This window comes from Manis javanica, chromosome 4, assembly GCF_040802235.1.
Source record: "Manis javanica isolate MJ-LG chromosome 4, MJ_LKY, whole genome shotgun sequence".
NCBI lineage: Eukaryota > Metazoa > Chordata > Mammalia > Pholidota > Manidae > Manis > Manis javanica.
In genome coordinates this window covers 65,151,587-65,171,551 of record NC_133159.1, presented here as the reverse complement: position 1 = coordinate 65,171,551, position 19,965 = coordinate 65,151,587, and the positions used below count along the sequence as shown (strand labels likewise).

The window sequence follows — 19,965 nt, the reverse complement described above, 5'->3', positions numbered from 1 at the left end:
CTCATAAATTGTATTTTTATATTTGATATCCATCTTTTCAGTGGTCCTCCAGCCCCTTATGCTCCCCAGGGGTGGGGAAATGCATATCCACACTGGCAACAGCAAGCTCCTCCTGATCCAGGTAAAAGATGCTTATTATTCATGTGTAACCTGTATTGTTTGCCACTTTTGTTATATTCTTAAACTTTGTAATATTGATTCTGCATTGTGTGTATCTTCTGTACTTGGTTCACTCTTTCAACAGGAGTGTTATGTTCTGATCTTACCACAGTGTAAGACTGGTGTGAATATGGTCTGTTCATGGAAAGTTTTTGCCTGTAAACAGCACAGTGCTGAAAGCCAAATCTATAGGAAGAAATACAATGCTTTAAGATTTTAGCTAACAGTGCTGTCATATGAATAGTGTGTTAATTGTGACATTATCCATGAAAGAATAGTGTGCATTTATTTATAGAATTATATGAGAGTCTATAATCAAGTGTTTACAACTCCAAAGTTCTTAAGTTACGTAAGCTGTCTGTTTTAGTATTCCTGATAGGGTAACTTTACTTATCAGTAAAAATAAGGCCTGTGTACTTAATACCTGCATTTTAGAACCGTAAATTACATTTAGTTAAATATTTTCTTTGTTCAGATCTACATCTTGCATATATTATAGCATTCTCTTTTAATCTTGCATTGTCCCACCCTGTAGTTTTCATTGAAACAACTGAACATTTATCATCTTTTTTTCTCACCTGCTACTTACCTTTTAGGCCTCTTTCACTGGAGTAGTTTCAAGAAGGTATTGGATTACAGATGCCTTGCCACATTAGTATATATTAAAAAAAAAAGCTAGAATAATATATTGGAGTAAAATTTAGTGAATTTGATGAGACATGGTATTTAAAGGTAAAATATATACTATAACAAAATTTCATAGGAAGTGTGTTCTTAGGAATATGACAACATAATATGACAGTCACCGCATAATAACTTACCACTCATTAAAGGAACAATTTGAGTGTGCTAGAATCTGGGGATGCAAAAATGAGTTCACATTCTGTAGCAGAAGAGTGTGCTGCTAAGTGTTAGCAATACCATCCATGATGGGTGGACTTAGAGAAGGGTTAAACTTGATTTATTGCATAATAGTCTTAAAAGTTGGCCTTTTAATAAAAGTCTTTATCTCTTGAAACTAATTGGGATGGGGTGATTAAGCAGAGCAATCACACCATTTAAGAGATTGAAAAGTGAGCAAGTTTCAAGAGCTAGATTTGATTGGATAACTTGGACCTGCACCTATGAGTACTCTTGGGGTAGGTAGCATGATTGAGAAAAATGATGGGAATAAGAAGTGGTCTCCTAATCACAGTCTTATTTTCCACTTGGAGTAGTAGTGAAGTCACCACTGTAAGAATTGGTAAGAATTGGTTAGTCACTGTGGCCTCCAGCATTGCCTTTAAGAAAGAAGTAACCCATTTAGCCAGAAGATGTTAGCTAGGGTTAGATACCGCTTATATTAGACTTAGCGTTATGTTAAAATCATAGCAATTGATTTAAATGAAATTGTCTAGTGAATTTGATTGAACATTCTGTTTTTTGTTAATATGGCCCTGTATTGACAATAAAGCCAATAGTATGAACTGTTTCTATAAAAAGTTAATGGGCTATGAAGGATTTATGTCATAGTGAAGAACTTAGACTTCATAATAAAACAGACCTAGGTAAATAGTGGGATTAAAAAGAAATTGAAGTATTATTGATAAATAATCTTATGTTGGTTTCAAATGTACAACACAGTGGTTCAACAGTTACCTATATTATTAAATCCTCACCTCCTCTAGTATGGTTACTATCAACATAATAAGGTAAGGTGTTGGAGAATCAGTGACTGTATTTTCCATGCAGTACTGCTGTCCCCATGGCCAGTAATATATTGTAACTGTGACTTACTTAATGTTATCCTTTATCCCCTTCACTCTCCCCCACTAACCCGCTCCAGTCCCTGCCCTCCGGTAACAGCTAGTCCCTTCTCAGTGTCTGAGTCTAGTGCTATATTGTTCTCTTTTCACTTTGTTTTTGTATTCCACAGATAAGTGAAATCATATGGTATTTGTCTTTTTCTGCCTAGCTTGTTTCACTGAGCATAATACCTTCTAGATCCATCAATGTTGTTACAGATGGAAGGATTTCTTTTTGTAACTGAATACTATTCCCTTATGTATATGTACATCTTTATGCACTCATCTATTAATGGACACTTAGGCTTGGCTATTGGAAATAGTGTAGCGATAAATATAGGGGTGCATGTCCTTTCTAATCAGGGATCTGTTATCTTAGAGTAAATTCTTAAGAGTCAAATTACTGGATCAAATGGTATTTCTATTTCTAGTTTTTTGAGGAATCTAGTTTTTTGAGGAACCTCCATACTGCTTTCTGCAACAGTTACACCAAATTACATTTCCACCAGCAGTGTAGAAGGGTGCTCATTTCTCTGCATCCTTGCCAGCATTTGTTGTTCCTTGTCTTTTTGGCACTAGCCATCCTAACCGGTGTGAGGTGATATCTCATTGTGGTTTCAATTTGCATTTCCCTGATGATTAGTGATGTGGAACATCTTTTCATGTGCCTGTTGGCTATTTGTTTCTTCTTTGGAGATTTACTAAATTGTGGGATATTAAACAAGTTTTTAACTCTTTTGTGTTTTCTGACCTATAAAAGGATAATAAATAAATGAATATTAGTAAGTTTTCAGCACATTATATGTAACTATTAGACTGGTTTTCTTACATGATCTACACAGGACTACAAGTAACATTTCTAAAGTCTGTTTTATATCAGTTTCTCTGTCTAGACATAGTGTCAGTTGAAATATTTGTATTAATTAGTATACAGGTCATGACAGTATTAAAATATAAATATCCAAGATAAAACAGCAGTACTTTTATTACTTGAGAAAGGCTTGCAAGGTGATGTAATTGTATCACCTTAGAAATTGTATCACCACAGAAATCCTTATTCTTTTGTTCTCAAACTTAAAAAATAGTGACTTTTTCAAACTTAATTAACTTTTATTAAGCAGCTGAGAATTCCTATGTGGGATGAAGGATAAACAGATTACATATAAATACAGACTCTGGCTAAGGAAATTACATTCTCCTGAGGATATAAACTAATAAAGGTGTGCCTGTAGTATCATATGATACTCCTAATATGAAGGAGGGAATCAAAGTTCTCTTTCCTCAAATCAACCTCTTAGTGCATCAGTTAATATTTATGAAGGCTGAGTGAGAGTGAGCCAAGTTCAGAGGAAGTATAATAAGGTCAAAGGCAGATATGAGCATGTTAACTTCTGAAAGTACAAAGAATTCACTGTGATCAGTACTTGAGTGTTGGAAAAATACTGATAAGGGGGAGATGAGGCTGGAATGGAAAGGATAAACCAAGGAAGGGGTCCTTATTGTTAAAGATACTGAATGATATGGTATGCTTAAAAGCTTTGACAGTCTTGAATACTCTAGGGAATAAAGAGTTTCAAAGAGGGCAGTGACATTAAGTTTATGTTTTAGGATAATCACTGTGAAACAGGATGACATGAAATGTGACTTATCTCTATTTTTCCAAGATTTCTAAGTTGTCTCTTCATTGGAAACAAGACAGAGTTGATAATTCTAAAATAATTGTTTCTTAATACAGGTTAGTCTTTAGATATCCTGTTCTTCAGTCATCTGCCACATAGAACTGTTGTACTTGAGGCAAAACCAGTTTAGAAAAAAAAGGGTCACAGGATGGTTTGAGCCAAAGCATTGAATTTGGAGCCAAAAGATTCCTATCCGATTCTGTCTTTACTAGTTTTCTAGGACCTAGGAAAGTCACTTAATCTCTGAGCCTGTTTTCTATGATAAAAAATAATGGTGACTGAAAATAATAGAAGAATTTGAAAATTTCCATTTACTATTCATATTTGATGTTACTTGCTTAGATCTGTTCATTTTCCTGAAGGGGTTATGTGTGTGAGAAAGACTATGGACTTCAGATGTAAACGTTGAACTTGTGTTTATTCTAGCTAAGACAGGAACAGATCCGAATTCAGCAGCTTGGGCTGCTTATTATGCTCACTATTATCAACAACAAGCACAGCCACCACCTGCAGCTCCTGCCGGTGCTCCAGCTACAACCCAAACAAATGGACAAGGTAACTACGGTAACGGAACAATTTATTTTGTACATGAAAGTGAAATCCTATGTTTGGAATTACACGGTTGATCCTCGAACAGTGTGGGGGTTGGGGTGTTGACTATTGCATAGTTGAAAATCCACTTTTGACTTCCCAAAAACTTAATTGCTAAAAGCCTACTGTTGATCAGAAGCCTTCCTAATAAATAGTTAATGTACATTTTGTATACTATATATATTATAGAATGTGCTCTTACAATAAAATAAGCTTGGGAAAAATAAATAAATTTTTTTTTTCTAATTGTCACAACCCTCCCCCACCCCAAAATTATCCAGTCTATTCATTGAAAAAAATCACATATGAGTGGACCCAGGCAGTTCAAACCCATGTTGTTCAAAAGCAAACTGTATATGAAGTACATCAGTGTATAATAGCTAAAAAATACCTAGTGTTAATCAGTTACAGCTTTGGTAAGCACACTTCCCTTTTTAAAAATACTTTGAAATAATTGGGAATGTTCATAAAAGTTGTAAAAGACATTATCAAGAACATCCAGATAAGCTAGCTGTTAATATTTTCTGTCCCACACCCATTTGCTTCATTACCCCTCTCTCTGGTATATGTCTGTGTCTGTTATCATTATAGTCTTTTTCAGAACCATTCATGAGCAAACTATAAACATCCTGTCTATAGTTAAATACTCCTTTCTGTATTCCAAAAATATGTAACCATCATATAGCCCTCCAAATCAGTTACTGTCTCATTGTGTAGCCCTTACTCATATTTCACCAGTTGCAGTTGTCCCAACAGTTTCTGTTCTATTACAGGATCCCATCAAAGTAACATGTTATATTTAGTTGTCCGGACTATTCAGTCTTACCAGTCAGGAATAGTTTGTGAGCCTTTTTTGTATTATAAAGAGGTATAGACCTTTTATTCTGTAGGATGACTGTCAATCAACCTAGGGTCCCTTCAACCTTTTTGTCGTGAAGATGAGGTCGTGATCTTGAGGTCGTGATCTTGAGTTCCTGCTTATGATATGGCAAGAATACCTCAGAAACAATACTGTGCTCTTTGTGTAGTGCACTACATCAAGGGATCCTGCAATGTTGACCTGTTTCATCCTTGGAGATGGTAACCATGTTCACTTGGTCATGTTGGTGTCTGCCAGGTTTCTGTACCATAAAAATCACCATTTTTCTCTCTGAAATTAATGTTTTCTGAAGAGGCGTACTGGGATTGTACTACTCTGTTTCTCATTGAACTTCTGCCCGTTGGTCTTAGCCTTCATTTATATACCTGCCTGATTTAACTACACCTATGATGGTAGTTTTTACTTCTGTCATTTGTTCTAGATTAGTTGGTATTTTACTCCAAGGAAGAGTTTTCCTTTCCTTTCTGTTTATTCCTTCATATCAGTATGGATTTCTGTTTTATTCAATAGGTTGTGTTTTAAACTATCTTTATTATTTTATTGGATTGTCCTAGATTTGTCGTCAGGAGTGCCTTCAAGGTGGTTCCTGTATCCTTTTGACATGCCTATCATTCTTTAAGCACTTCTTTAGTTTCTCACAAAAAGATGTTTATTTCGTGTTTTCTGGCTTTAGCCCTAGAATCAGCTGTTTTTCCAAGGTGCTCTGATTTATTTTAGTAGATGATGGTATTTAGAAATCAAACTGTTCATTGTTACAGAGGTGTCATTGCTTCTAGCTCCATTCAGTCTATAGAACTAGGAAGTAAATTGACATACATGTACACTTACATTCACTTTACGTATGTATTTTTTAAACTATACATTCATAACACCTACAATTCCATTTCAATACTTCTAGTTTCTTTGTAGTTTTTTCCTTTTCCATGCTTGTAAATGGTGAAAGACCTGGCTGGTATTCTCATCTTATTTCCGTATTTGACTGATGAGTTTACTTAACACGCTCAATGTAACTACTCTTCCAAATCATCCATGGACTGTCTTCTCTGTCTACCACCTCTTACCTCTGTTCTGTGTTTTGAGTACCAGCAGAGATACTAATAACACATAACACCTCCTTCCTACCCTCAGTCCCCATGAGTTGAAGGTACCACTCCCAACTCTTCCACTCAAGGAACAGAAGGAAAGGGCCAAAATTGCCTTCCTAAAACCTTAATGCTATTTTTTTGTTGTCTCTCTCTTGAATAAGGAGATCAGCAGAATCCAGCTCCCGCTGGACAGGTTGATTATACCAAGGCTTGGGAAGAGTACTACAAGAAAATGGGTATGTTCTATACTTGTTTTCTTATACATTTAATTAAATTGAAACATTTAGTAAATACACTAGAAGGCTGAAAATTAGGTATTTGTTTTTAATACCTTGGAACTTCTTTCATCCATAAATTCTTAAAATCTTGAGATGGAGAAAAACAGCAGAAATGCATTCTAAAATCACTTAATTTTCAGGTATATCAGTGTCATTACAAGTAAAAATTCTTAAATTTGTGTTTACATAGCAAAAAAATCTTTTTATTCCTAAATGTATCAACCGCTTAACCATCTGAAACTAAAAATTGCCCCACTACACATATGACATTGAACATTACCAGCGCTTTTGACAAAGACCATTACATGTGTTAGTAGCCTAAATGGCATAGGTTAAATTTCTAGAGTGCCAAGAAAAATTGATTGTATTATGGTATTATTTTTGCTGCAAAGTAAGCTGTTAAGTAACCTACAGCAGCTGAGGAAGTTAGATAACATTTATGTGCATGAAAAAGCAAAAACAATCATCTAGAAAGGCTATTTTCATTCAGACTACATATGAAACATAACATTAGATGCTGAGAATGAGATTCTGTGGGCATAACAGCCAGGAGGCATGCCTTTCTGATTATTATATTCTTCTAAGATGGGTACGGTTGTTAAATAAGTATTTATTGCAAGAATTATTATATTACTATAGTACAATAGTATTATAGTATTATGAGAATTATAAAAAGAACTTTGTCCTCACTGTTACTTCATGTTTACAGATTGGGACATGAGACACACTACTAAGAGGTAGAACCAGAATTTAAACTCTTAAGAGGGTCAAAATCCCATCTGGGACCATTTAGAACCTGATGTTATACTTGGTGGCAAGTTGTTTTTTTCCCCCAGATGCTTACACTCTTTAACATTTAACAGTAACATGTTTACACCACAGTCAGTTGTTAAAGACAAAAGCTAAATGGATAAATTGCCACCTTTCACTGCTATAGAAAGAAATTGTCTATAAATGGTAGAATTTTGTCATAAGATACATTCTACTTGTTAATGTAAATTTGAATTTTTTTGTGTGCAGAAATGTTTGCCATTTTCCTCAGAATGGAAAAATCAGTCTTGTGTAAAGTACATATACCCAATGATAAGAATGTTTTTTACACAGCTGATTTCTATTTAAAGAAGGAAGTGCAATTTTTTCTATTAGAATGACTTCCCAAAAACGTCATGCTGCGTGTAATTCCTGAGGCTGTAACAGGTTTATTGATTTGTTTCTGTGACCGAGCTAATCTCAGGCAGAACTACAACAGCTAAAATCTGCAAAAAAGAAAAATTTTAAACAAAAGTAACTTCAAAAACAGTGTACTGTGGTTAGAATGATCACGTAATCTATTGTCCAAACTGGGATTCTTTGGAGAATAATTGGGAATGCTTTTAATAGTCATTCTAGGATAGTAACATCACCATTTTACAGATGTCGTTTTACAGATTTAAGACGTTACATTTGCATTTGGGTTTACTAGGTCCAGCCTCTATTTTCACAATCGATAATATGCCAGAGATGTTCTCTATATTATTAAAAGAAGGTTAAAAACAAAAGGCCTGCTGGTAGACTTATGTGTAATGACTGGGGAATGAGTGTGACTTTTGTTTTATTGTTATCTTACTGTTTCTTTGCAACGTGGCCATTAATAAATTTACTGTTCACCTTTTTATATGTGCCTACAATGAGTGGGTATGTTGAATATAATCTGCAAAGTTTTAATTCCAAATCCTACTGTTAAGGGTAGGCGTTTCACTTTGCCTTTCTTTTAATTTTCATTTTCTACCTTTTCCCTGTTGACTACTCTACAAAATTCTTTATAGATATTGTGCTGGACTGTCTTGAGTCCTCAGTGGAGAAAGATGGCCTAGAAATAACTTAATTAAATGATACTGTTTGAAGATCCTCTAAACCCTACCCATTTTTTCAGTCTTGTGTTTTTTTCTGTAGCTCTGCAATGACTGACGGCTGTTAATTTTATTAGCAAAGTTAAGTGATTTTGTTACATATAAATCTTAAAGGAAATGTTAGGTTGTCAGGTCTTTTAATGATAGCTACAAGGTCAATGTATTTTTTCCTTTAAAAACGCCTATAAATGACTGGTTGCTTAACTATAATTTTTCGTGGGTGCATTACTTGTCCTTAAAATGTATCCCAATGTTCCAAGATTTTTGAAAGGAAAAAGTAAAGAATATCAGGGAAATAAAGAACTTTATCTCCAAATCCAACTCCCTCATTTGGAGAGACTGAATTTTACTCTTAGTGGCAGGGCTAGAATTTCCTAGGATACTGGGTGATGCCCTGATTCCCAATCCAGTGCCCTCTCAACTAAATTAGGCAGGCTGTCTCAGCGTTTGAGGCTGAATTTCACCTTTTTCTAGTAAGAACAGAAAATCCCCAGTAAACCCTATAAATTTGTTATTGTTTGCTTATTAGTAAATAAACCTCTGTTGAAACAGATGTGAGTTTTGTTTTCTGAGACAAATCTGAATTTCCCTAGGAGTAACATTAGAGAACTTGGGAGAGAAATTCTTAGGAGCGAGGTTCTGGAGGGGTTAAAAGACAGGAATTTTAAGTCATACAAGGAATGGTAGCAATCTGGAGGTGGGTATTTTTGAAGCTGGAATGAGGGGAACTTGTAATAAGTAAACACCCTTTGAGATCAAACAGGGTTTCAGAGTATGAAGACAGGTAGTTCTTAATTTGGAAGCAGGTAAGTGAAGGTATTTGGGGAAAAGTTTGACTTCAAGAAGGCCCTTATAATGTTAAGCACTGAGATTGTTATTGGCATCTAAACTCTTGGCATAGTGTGGGGAGAGGTTGCGGGAAAGATGTAGGTGTATAGAGACATAAGAGTGAAAATCTGTATGCCAGATTGGCTGTTGGGCTGTGATAGAATGTGAAGATGGACTCTAGAGCACGTCTTTTGAATGAAATGAAAGTAAAACTTAATACATTATATGAAGGAACAAAACAGCAGCAGACTCATAGAACCCAAGAATGGACTAACAGTTAACCAAAGAGAAAGGGACTGGGGAGGATGGGTGGGAAGGGAGGGGTAAGGGGGAAAAGGGGCATTACGATTAGCACACATAATGTGGCTGGGGGCACGGGGAAGGCAGTATATAGCACAGAGAAGACAAGTAGTGACTATAGCATCTTACTACGCTGATGGACAGTGACTGTAAACGGGGTATATGGTGGGGACTTGGTAATTGGGGGGGGCGGAATTAGTAACCACAATGGTGCTCATGTAAATGTATGTTAATGATACTAAAAAAAACGTAAACATAAAGCTATGTGTATTAAGTAATGTTCTACTAAAGTGGCATCACTACCTGGCATCAAAATGGTTTCTGAACTGAGGAGAATAAAGGGAACAAGTTAAGGACATGCCTAAAAAGAAGAGAGAGGCTTGGGGAGAGCCAAGTCATTAAGTAGATTATATAGGAAGAGTTCTTTCCCTCCTTTCAGCTGGGCAAAATGAATCACATTTGCTCTTTAGATTGGAGGAGAGGCATGGATTTTTCTTTGGACACCTTGAAGATTGTAATGTCAAATGTTGACAACTTCTTTACCAACTATTTGTTTTCCTTAGAGTCTAAGGTGTTCTAGCTTTCCACGGGGATATTTGAGTTCAGGATTGGAGTGGAAGGGTTGTATTTTTTTGTTTTCAGGGAGTTTGATTAATTGATTGCATCACCCTGTTTCTACCATACATTGTTTAGCCTCTACAATGAGTATCTGAACAATGAGGCTTATTTAGTTCCTTTTGTAAACTTAAAGAATGGAAATTGTTGCTCCCTTAACGAGGTTTGGCCTCAAGAGAGCAGGTTTTCAAGTATGTGATTTGTAAGAGAAGTTGCATGATTTTACTACTATTGGTACTGGAATGTTTTGACAGTTGACTAAATATTTAAACGTGCTTCAGATTTCCTTGTAGCGTGTCTCTTCATGAGATTAAAATGTTAAACTCATTTTCTCTTTGAAAAGAGTTATTGAACACAAAAATATGAGAATTTTGTTTATAATATATGAGATATTTCTGTGCTGTTGGCCATAGAAGGGAGATTTTTCCTTGAATTTTTTAAGTTAGTTATAAATCTTAAATTTTTATTCACTCAGTTCTTCTACTCTTTGGCCACTTTAGTGGTGGTGATAGATTGCTTTTTGAAACAAATTGTATTGCTGGCAACGTTGAACAAACATGAAACAGCTTTCTCTTTGTGTTCAGTATCTTTTGTCCAGCTGTAATAATTTCATAAAGCTAAATGAATTGCAGACTAAAAATCTGGTCAAGTAATGGAGCTAAATAGGTAAACATGTTTTCTCTCTGCCCAACTGTTCATTTTTTTGAAGTATTGTTAATACACAGGCTTATATTGGTTTCAAGTATGCAACCCAGTGGTTCAGTAGTTATCTGTATGATTAAACCTCCACCCCCCACTAGTGCAGTTAGTATCTGTCAACATAAGAGAGTCATTTGTCTCTTCCCAACTTTTTATTTCAGAAACTTTTGTACCTTCAGAAAATTGGAAAAATAATGTAGCCAACATCCATATCTATATTTTCTACCCAGATACACCTTTTGTAAACTTTGCCATTTATTCTTTGTGTGTGTGTGTATGCATGTTTCCTGCCTGAGCCCTTTCAAAGTTAAATTGCAGACTGTTTGATCTAAACAAATTATTTCAATAACATCATCGATATTCTGACCATATTTAAATTTCCCTTATCTCTTTTTTAGCTGTTTGTGTATGGGGTTTTGTGTTTATGTTTAATCCAGAACCCATTCAAGGTTCCTGCATTGCATTTATTTATGTCTCTTAACCCCGAAAAATTGCTCTTCCTCTGTGTGTTTCCTTGATCTTATTGCTCAGAACCTCTTCAGTAGTTGTTTTGTCCTTCATAAATTTTTAATAAAGCTGATTGTAATTTGAACACATTGTGTTAAACTATAAATTTCTTACTAAAGATATCTTGAAGGGTAGTCTTTGTACACATAGTTTATAGGTTACTGATCAGGAAATGAAAGTCTTGGCGAGATCTTAATAAGTAAAGCCTTTAAATAACAGCTTTAGAGTGGTTTTGTTTGTTTCTTAAAAATGGTCTTTTTCTGTTGTCTACATTGAGGATTTGCATTTTAAAATTTGTAGTGCAACAGATAACAAATAGATGAGACAGAAAATAATAGTGTGCCCCAATCACTGCCAGGGACCTATAGACTACTTGAAGCGCTTTCCAAACTCAATTTAGAATTTTTTGAATTTTGCCATTGAATCAAGATTATGCCTAAGTCTTTGTCTTTCTCAATTAAAACTATGTGGATAGTTTTGATTTTTATCTAACAGTGATGCCCTTAGAACTTAAAGTTATGATTACTATAAGGCCAAAAGAAAATAGAGCATTCTGTTTTCTTAATTACAAAGTTTTCTGATACTCATGAATATTTAAAAGAAAACGAGCAATTCTGACCCTCTGTGCTTTTGTCTTTATAACCTGTACTTACAGTGGATATAATTTTGTATTAAAATTTAGGGGGTTTTTTTTAGGTCAACAAGGGCAGACACAAGATTATTCAAAAGCTTGGGAGGAATATTACAAGAAGCAAGGTATTGTTTTTATTAGAAATGAGATTCTTTTGGGCTTTTAATTGTGGTTACAGCAACAAAGTTGTTCTGTTTTCTCAAAAGGTCAAGCAGTTCCTGCTCCTACTGGTGCTCCACCAGGTGGTCAGCCTGATTATAGTGCAGCCTGGGCTGAGTACTATAGACAACAAGCAGCCTACTATGCCCAGACAAGTCCCCAGGGAATGCCACAACATCCTCCAGCACCTCAGGTATAATAAATTTGCTAATGTGTTGATTTCCACTCCAGTCATGTTTCCTGCATGTTTATTGTTGTCTGTTTGGGATTATGTTTGCCTTTTTAATTTTTATCTGGCAAAGTATAACTAAATGAAGTACTGTGGTATATCGTTTGGGTTTTTTGTTTGTGTTTTTTATAACGTTTTCTGGCATCTGAGTGCTGAATATTTCTACAATGCCTTTGATTTTAAAAATAAATTCTTTCCCCCCAGGGATTTGCCAATCATGCAAGAAGCCACCACCATTTATATTAACCAATTTTTCTTTCTTAAAGGAATCACTCCTGAGTTAGCTCCATTTAAAGGATTTTCTTTAACTTTTTGTGTATTTCTTATGTATCTCTTCTGCACAGGGCCAATAATAAGAAGTGGACAATACAGTATTTGCTTCATTGTGTGGGGGAAAAAAACCTTTGTTAAATATATGGATGCAGACGACTTGATGAAGATCTTAATTTTGTTTTTGGTTTAAAATAGTGTTTCTTTTTCTTTTCTTTTCTTTTTTTTTTTTGGAAATGTACAAAATATCTATCACTACTGATAGGAGGTTAATATTTCTGTGTAGAAATGAAAATTGGTTTGTTTTTAGTATTTAGTGTAGATGTACACATTCCAGCAAATGTATTTGCGACTATTATGTGGTCAATGCTTTGTGATATAAATGTACTTTTTCAATGTATACTTTCACTTTTAAAATGCCTGTTTTGTGCTTTACAATAAATGATATGAAACCTCCTGTGTCGGTAAGTTGGATATCTGGGTATTTAAAGGATTCATAATTTCTTAGCAATGATAAATTAAGATACATATACACAAATATATAAGCTTTCCCCATGAAATACTGAGTTTTAAGCACTGGCATGTTTTTTCCCCTTTGCAGTATAGTAATAGATTGAAGGATCTTTTTCATTTATTGTATTTGGCTGTTTCAGTACAAGTAATCCTGATATCTTCATTTTTTTTCCTTCTGTTTGATTAAAAACTGCATGTGTATACAATGATCTTTTGGCATACTTCCATTGCATTAACAGTGAAATTTCCTTTCATATATGACCACTGTTTCAGACCTGTACTGCTGCTATAACAGTTAACCTTTCTGTTCTTAATTTGATAATTAATTGATTTCCAATACTGTTTCAGCATAACTAATTTTAAACAGTTTTCAGATAGTAAAATATGAGTAGTCTAATGAGAACAGTTTTTTCATGTAAAGGAAGTCTTTCAATGTATACAATATTAGCATGTTTCTTTTTAAATTCAGGGTAGAAAAGTGAATAATATGCAAAAAGTATATAGCTACAGCGCATCTGCCATTGAAACATTACTGGGGTATGGAAATGTTCAAATTTTTTTCTTTTTCTTTTTGCAGTATAGATAAGCTTTGTTTTGTAAATGCACAAGTCCAATTCATTGAATCAACTTAGTTTTTTTACGTACTTGAAATCATTTTATTACTCTATAGCACTCATGCTGAAGTTGTGGTATTTTGTTGAAATCCATTGTTTTACTCTTTGAATATTTGTTGGCTCTTTGCATATTAATATATTAGACTACATGCAAATACAGTCTGTCTTGCCATTGTCTGTTGAAGTGCAGGTTTGATCCAGCCAGTATAGAACTAGCTCTGTAGGGGTGAGGAGGACTGTGCTGTGTATCATCCTTGATTGTGTTCCTTCAAGGAGCATTGCACTGTAAGTACATCAGAATGACAAATTGATGAACTGCAACAGTATCTTTTTGTCAATGTTCCACATAATGTAAATGCCATACTTTGTGTGAATATTATGTTGGAATACAGTGCTGATATCTTGGAAAACCGTAACTGTTTAATTTAACATAGAATAATACATAGGTCTGTTCGTTTGTTTTAAGTGAGCTTAATGGGTAAGTATTTTTGATATGCTTTAGCTATAGCTAAAGAAAACTGATGTCAAAGTTGAATAGTATTACTCATTGGTGCTCCTAAAATATATTGTTTTTCCTTGTAAAATATGCATATCTTATATATTATTATGAAAGACTTGAAATGTATCAGACAGAAGTGGTTTGCAGTTTGCAAATATAAAGCAATGTAGCAGTTTTAACACCATTTCATAAATATAAGTTTTTCATTGGTGGGGAGCACCATTTGTTGTTCTCAATGTGCTATAAAGACAGATACTAAAAGATATAAATATTGAGATTACCTTTAGGGCAGAAAATAGCAGTACAATTCATTGTAGATATTTTGAAATGTTTTTGATTGTTTTATAGAACCTAGAGTGATGACTTCCCTTACCCTTATTTAGATATGGATATGTAGTCCTAGTTTGAGATTTAATGGTTAAGGAGTTAGTTACCTGTTTAAAGAGTAGGGTATTGACATGAACAAGTTCAGTATTTTGCATGATACTGTTTTATAGATGACTTTTTAGGAAAGTGGTGCATTTATTAATTAAACAATAGAAATAGTTCAGTTGGATTCGATTTCATAACTCACAAATTGGAGGCTGTTGATTTTGATTCATTTGAGGTTTAAAATCTTTATTAATTGCAAACAGTGCAATTATTTATACTTCACAGTGCCTTCCCAGACCTTCCACCTTAGGTTCTGCTGCAAAAAGCAACAGGTAAGCACAACCTAAGGACATATATAAATAAATACTTCAATACATTAATGTTGTCCCTGTGAGGTTTTTGTGGTTGTGTATTGAAAAGCAATCTGCTACTGCTTCCCCAAAATGTTATTTTGTTATTTATGCTACCATTTCAGTGGAAAGTCTGTTAAGTTGTTCAAACAACTGTTTACATTTCTGGGTAATGTTTTTTTTTATTTTAATTTTTATTAAAACAAGAAAAAAGAAATGATGAGTAGATTGCTGCCATAATTGAACTACATCTAGACTTCTTTTAATCTTTTTTTCCAAATATAGAGTAATTGTTAAAATTTAAAAAGGACAATTACATAGTTTTCAAGATACAGGAAATTTGGTCAGAAACTTCAACAGCCTTCACAATCTGTTTTTGATTGACAGGACATTTTCTTTGCTCTTCAGAGCTATGGAGTGTCAATTTTTTTCTTATTCTTGAACAATATATAGTAGATAGTAATTCAGTAAGGACATTATGGGTCAGTTTTATTATGACTTTTTAGACAGTTCAGTTTTCATAACATATATACTGAAGAAAAACTGTAAGGAATATTGGCAGTATGTTTTGATAAAAGGCATGTGCAACAGTGAAATGTTAACTATGTAGCAAATAACTTCATTGGTATAGCAACCAATATTTTTCTGATTTATAGTATTTTAATAACTGACACTGCATTTCGTGCTTTTTTTTTTTTTTTTTGCCAGTTTTAAAGTGTTTTGTGTGTTCTTATAGATGATTTTTAACTGGTACAAATTTTGAGTTAAGATGAATGTGTTAGAGCAGCATCATGTCAGTTTTGTTTATTCAGTTTATAAAATGTGCTGATCCTTTTAAAACTCCTGCTTATCTGTACATCAAAGAAAAATATTCAAAAATACTGCCTTCATTTTCACACACAGTGCTGAAGATGCTGCAAGCACCAAATCATAGCTCATAAAATCAGGTCCTGAGATAGTTACCCATAAAGAGGAACCTTTGAGTGTATGCCATTGGTGAGCCGATGAGCATGGACCATAGAAGGGCTCAATGTAGAAGGTAAAATTGGCAAATCATAACTGAGAAATATGAAATGTATTCCCATACATATATGGTATAGGGTGTAATGTACCTGCTTTTGATCACTTTTCATTTTAAAGTGCTTTTCACTTGATCTTAAATGTTCCATGAACTGTTAAATTTTGTAAGGTATGTAGTTACTGCACCACATTTATACGTGTGTGTGTATGTGTTGTTTTAATAGTCAATGATAGGTATGTTAAGATTGATAATATAAAGTAGCTCTTTGAACCTTAAGAGCCTGTCAAGTTTTGGTTAGTTGTAGTTTGCATTTTTACAAAAGAAAATAGAGATGAATGCTAATAGATATTGGGGCATTGTTTCTATCTCATGAGAATTTTTTAATTCATTACCATAAGCCTTCACTGATAACTGCAAGCATTTTTTAAATGGCGCTAATCTTAATCTTGAAATAAGTGGAAAGCAGAAAAGGTGAGCCAGTTGATCTGAATGCAATGGATGTTAGGAGTGGTAGAAACAATGTTTGGTTTAGATTCATATTGAACTTACTTTATTTAGCACTTAAAAGTTGACAATGTGTTTTGTTTTTATTTTTTTTTCCTTTTTCTAAGATATTAGTGTGGTGATACTTAGAATTCTTGTGATTTGATGTTTCTTTTAGAAGAGAAATATACTTTAAATGGTTTTAATACTACAACTAGTGATTTAATACTACTTGTTTATAAACATTGTGAAATATATCCTTAAACAAATATCTTGGTAGTTAATTCATAAGGGTGGGTTTGGGTAGGTGTAGCAGACGGAGTACCTAGGAGGAAAATAGGAATGTATTCAGAAGTGATAAAATTGCATTTGTTTGAATACTCTGCTAGGAAAGCCGGTTTTACCTGAAGAGTTATCTGTTATCTAGATAAAGGATGTAGAAATTACTAGTCAGTAAGGATGTCTTTTATTTTCTGAAAATTCTGCCTCATTTTAAAATGCATTTTAAAAGTACCTAAAGATAATTTGGATGCTGAAAATAACCTTTTTTGTTTAGTCACTTAATTTTCTTGCCACAGTATAAACTGAGGGATTTTTTTAAATTGGTACTTTTAAGAAGCAAATAAATCCCAGGGTTTTATGTTCTTCATGATACCCCTAAACTCTGAAATGTATTTGCGCATATATATATATTTTTTCTTATGCATGCTCAATGCATTTTCGTCCTGAGAAAAGTGTTCTCTACAGAAACTACCCGTGTGTAAAAAGAAGATTGGCTTAAAATGGCTACTGTGATGGGAACAGTGTCTTAGGGAGATGCAGCTTGGACTTGAGGTAAATTGAATACTTTACAAACTGTGGTTTAGAGTTTGTTTTAATGACATTGTATGTAAAAGGGTATATGGTTACTGTAATTTTGTAATGAGTATGGTTTCCTCAATTAAAAAAATGTACTTTGATGAATATTATAATGGAGTTTTGTCTTTTTTTTAAAGTACTGAAAGACTTTTTTTGTAATACAGAAGTTACTTTATTACAGGTTTACATTGTAAAATAAAATTGTCTTCCAGAAAATTAAAATATAAAATAACTTGGGAATAGAACATGGTAGCTAATTATTTACAAACTGAATTTAAAGACCAGAATTTAAAGTTGAAAAATTGTGCCTTTCACCTAAGTCTGATAAGCCTCTTAGACCTTGAAATTTTTATGCTGAATTTTCTCCTGCATGAACTATTAGTACAAAGTTTCCTCATTAAAATATAACTTGCTCAGGGAAGGTCACTACATATAGCTTGAAATGTGTATTACACACATTTTTTTAAGTATGTGTTAAATCTTAGCATTCAGAACTCAGTGTAGGCAGTGGTTTCCATCAAGTTTTCTCTGGCAATTGTTAAAGTCTTCAGTTTTTTATTTTGTGTTTTTTCCTCCATGTTTCCCCTTTCCCGTAAAAGGAATGGCACCCTCTCCCCTCATATAGTCTGCTTCATAAAGACTGAAACTACAGCCACCAAAATGATGTACTATAAGGAACAAAGCCCACTCAACAGGTTCCAAATTCATTAAGTCTCAGTTATTTCAGACTAATATTAGGTATAAATAGCTCATATGTGGCATTCTTTCATGCAAAATAATGTGTCTACTTAAGATTTTTTAAAAACAATTTCTGTAAACTTTAAATACACAGCTGTTACAGGTTCTGAAGAATAGTTGAGTAAAATTTCCCCTTTCATTAAAATACACATTAACTTCTGCATAATATGGCGATGAGTCTGGTGCTCATTTGGAAAGGAAGAAGGTATTCTTTAGATGAGCTTGTGTTTTGAAGACTTTGTGAAAAGGAATAAGAAGTCAACATAATGGCTCTTCTGGTTTCCCTTTTTTGGCCCCGCCACAGAAAAGCTGGATGTAATAAAGTTGGAGGGAGAGAGAGAGAGAGAGAGAGACAGTTCCAGGGAGAGGGATGGGAAGCTAGTAGTCATCTGCTAAAAAAGAAGAAAATAATTTTTTTAAGGGAGAAATTTTTAAATAGAATGAAAGTTATAGATTTAAAAGTAATTAATTCTTACTTTCAATGGTGAGAATACAGGTACTAGCTGCAGAGCCTTTATTGTTGACCGCTTTACACATATACTCTCCTTCATCTTCTGGGAAAGTTTCTGGTAAATACAGGCAGTAAGTTTCTCCTCTTTCAATATATTGATAGTCTTCTCCATCCTGCAATATTTCTCCTTCAAACCACCATGTAATATCTGGTTTGGGTTCCCCTGTTACTTTAACAGTAAATCTAACTGGCTCACTGTCTACAACCGATGTATTTTTTAGAGGCTTCTTGAACCATGGAGCTCCTGCTCTGGTTTGTTCTTCATCTTCAATAGTGGAGCCATTCATGATGCTACTCTCTTCTTCCTCCTCCTCTTCTCTTTTCTATATTAAAATAAGTTCATTCAAGTTAAAATTTGTACTGTAATAGCCTTTTCAGGTTTAGTAACACTTTGAAGGGTGTGTATGTGTGTGTGTGTGCGCCAAAAGAACATGTAAGTATGCTTGCTTACTACTCCATAATATATTTTAAAAACATTTCAGTGACCTGAAAGCTGTTTGAAGTGTTTTTTTTTTAATCCCTATTATAAAACTGATTTTTTTAGAGAGCATCTTTGGAAAATAAAGGATATAGAAGTTTGGTACCTTCTGTAGTGCTGCATCAATTTCTTTTTGTTCAAACTGCATGCGTAGTAACTTTTGTTCTTCAATTCTTCTTTGTTCCTCCTCTTCTCTTGCCTTAGCCATTTGTTCAAATCTAGCTTTCATATTCACTTTATGAGTAAAGGGAGCCTCACTTTTTTTTGCAGGCTTGATATCAACATCTTCTTCCTTTATGAAAGTGGGCCAAGAATAAGAATTGCTTGTTTTCTAAAACCCAGCAAGAACTAATAAAGCACTAATAGTTCTGAAGGTGTCATTTAGCGGCAAAAAGTTATACATGTTTGGTGTAGATACTTGCGCTACACTGCAGACATGGAGATTTTCACTGTCCCCCAATTTGTGAATTCTCTTTATTGTAATCTTTTCTCCCAGTATACCACTGGAGTCCCAGTGTATTTGTGTATTTGCCCAACCAGTTCTCAGTGTTGTTGATAGTAGTGAATAAGAGAAAAGTGGGGGAATACTGTACTTTGTAACAATAATTAAAATACTCCCTTTCGCCCAAGAGTCTCCATATCATCACCCATCACCCTACTACATAATACAGAAAATGCAATTTGTTCTGTTAATTTCCACTTCATGATTTCCTTCCTCCCCCTTAGTTAACTTTGAGATGAATTCCACTCAAAGATGATTTGTTGACAGTCAAGTGGCAGAGAAGAGTGAAGGTAAAAATGGGAAGATAGCTGTTCAAAGGCAATGGCTGGATCTTGGGGAAATTAGTTCAAGTGTGGTTCTGAGTCATCTATTGAGGGGTGAGAGTTGGAAGCCATGGAAATAATTGGAATTTTAAGAGCAGAGCTCCATTTGTCAAGGTAGTA

General features: G+C 34.2%; 2 protein-coding genes across 35 annotated transcripts in view; one reads left to right on the top strand and one right to left on the bottom strand.

Moving 5' to 3' along the window:
* Nucleotides 1-17,406, top strand: part of FUBP1 (far upstream element binding protein 1) — a 36,570-nt gene extending 19,164 nt beyond the window's left edge. For 4 of the 24 annotated variants that reach the window (XM_017665288.3, XM_017665287.3, XM_017665284.3 and 1 more), the window contains 7 exons: nucleotides 42-121; nucleotides 4,049-4,186; nucleotides 6,340-6,414; nucleotides 11,991-12,050; nucleotides 12,132-12,277; nucleotides 14,867-14,913; nucleotides 15,835-17,406. In XM_017665288.3, the coding sequence (XP_017520777.1) occupies nucleotides 42-121; nucleotides 4,049-4,186; nucleotides 6,340-6,414; nucleotides 11,991-12,050; nucleotides 12,132-12,277; nucleotides 14,867-14,913; nucleotides 15,835-15,865 (577 nt within the window). In that variant the 3' untranslated portion in view covers nucleotides 15,866-17,406. Of the gene's footprint in view, nucleotides 1-41; nucleotides 122-4,048; nucleotides 4,187-6,339; nucleotides 6,415-11,990; nucleotides 12,051-12,131; nucleotides 12,278-12,657; nucleotides 13,306-13,895 lie in introns of those variants that run through there. The other 20 variants (XM_017665290.3, XM_037012489.2, XM_037012483.2 and 17 more) reach the window with 14 other exon arrangements.
* Nucleotides 17,407-17,441: 35 nt separating this feature from the next.
* The window catches only part of NEXN (nexilin F-actin binding protein), a 72,188-nt gene continuing 69,664 nt past the window's right edge, over nucleotides 17,442-19,965 (bottom strand). For 8 of the 11 annotated variants that reach the window (XM_037012471.2, XM_037012475.2, XM_037012473.2 and 5 more), the window contains 3 exons: nucleotides 19,127-19,312; nucleotides 18,508-18,865; nucleotides 17,442-18,423 (listed from right to left, as the gene is read on the bottom strand). In XM_037012471.2, the coding sequence (XP_036868366.1) occupies nucleotides 18,410-18,423; nucleotides 18,508-18,865; nucleotides 19,127-19,312 (558 nt within the window). In that variant the 3' untranslated portion in view covers nucleotides 17,442-18,409. Of the gene's footprint in view, nucleotides 18,424-18,496; nucleotides 18,866-19,126; nucleotides 19,313-19,965 lie in introns of those variants that run through there. The other 3 variants (XM_073234167.1, XM_073234169.1, XM_037012472.2) reach the window with 2 other exon arrangements.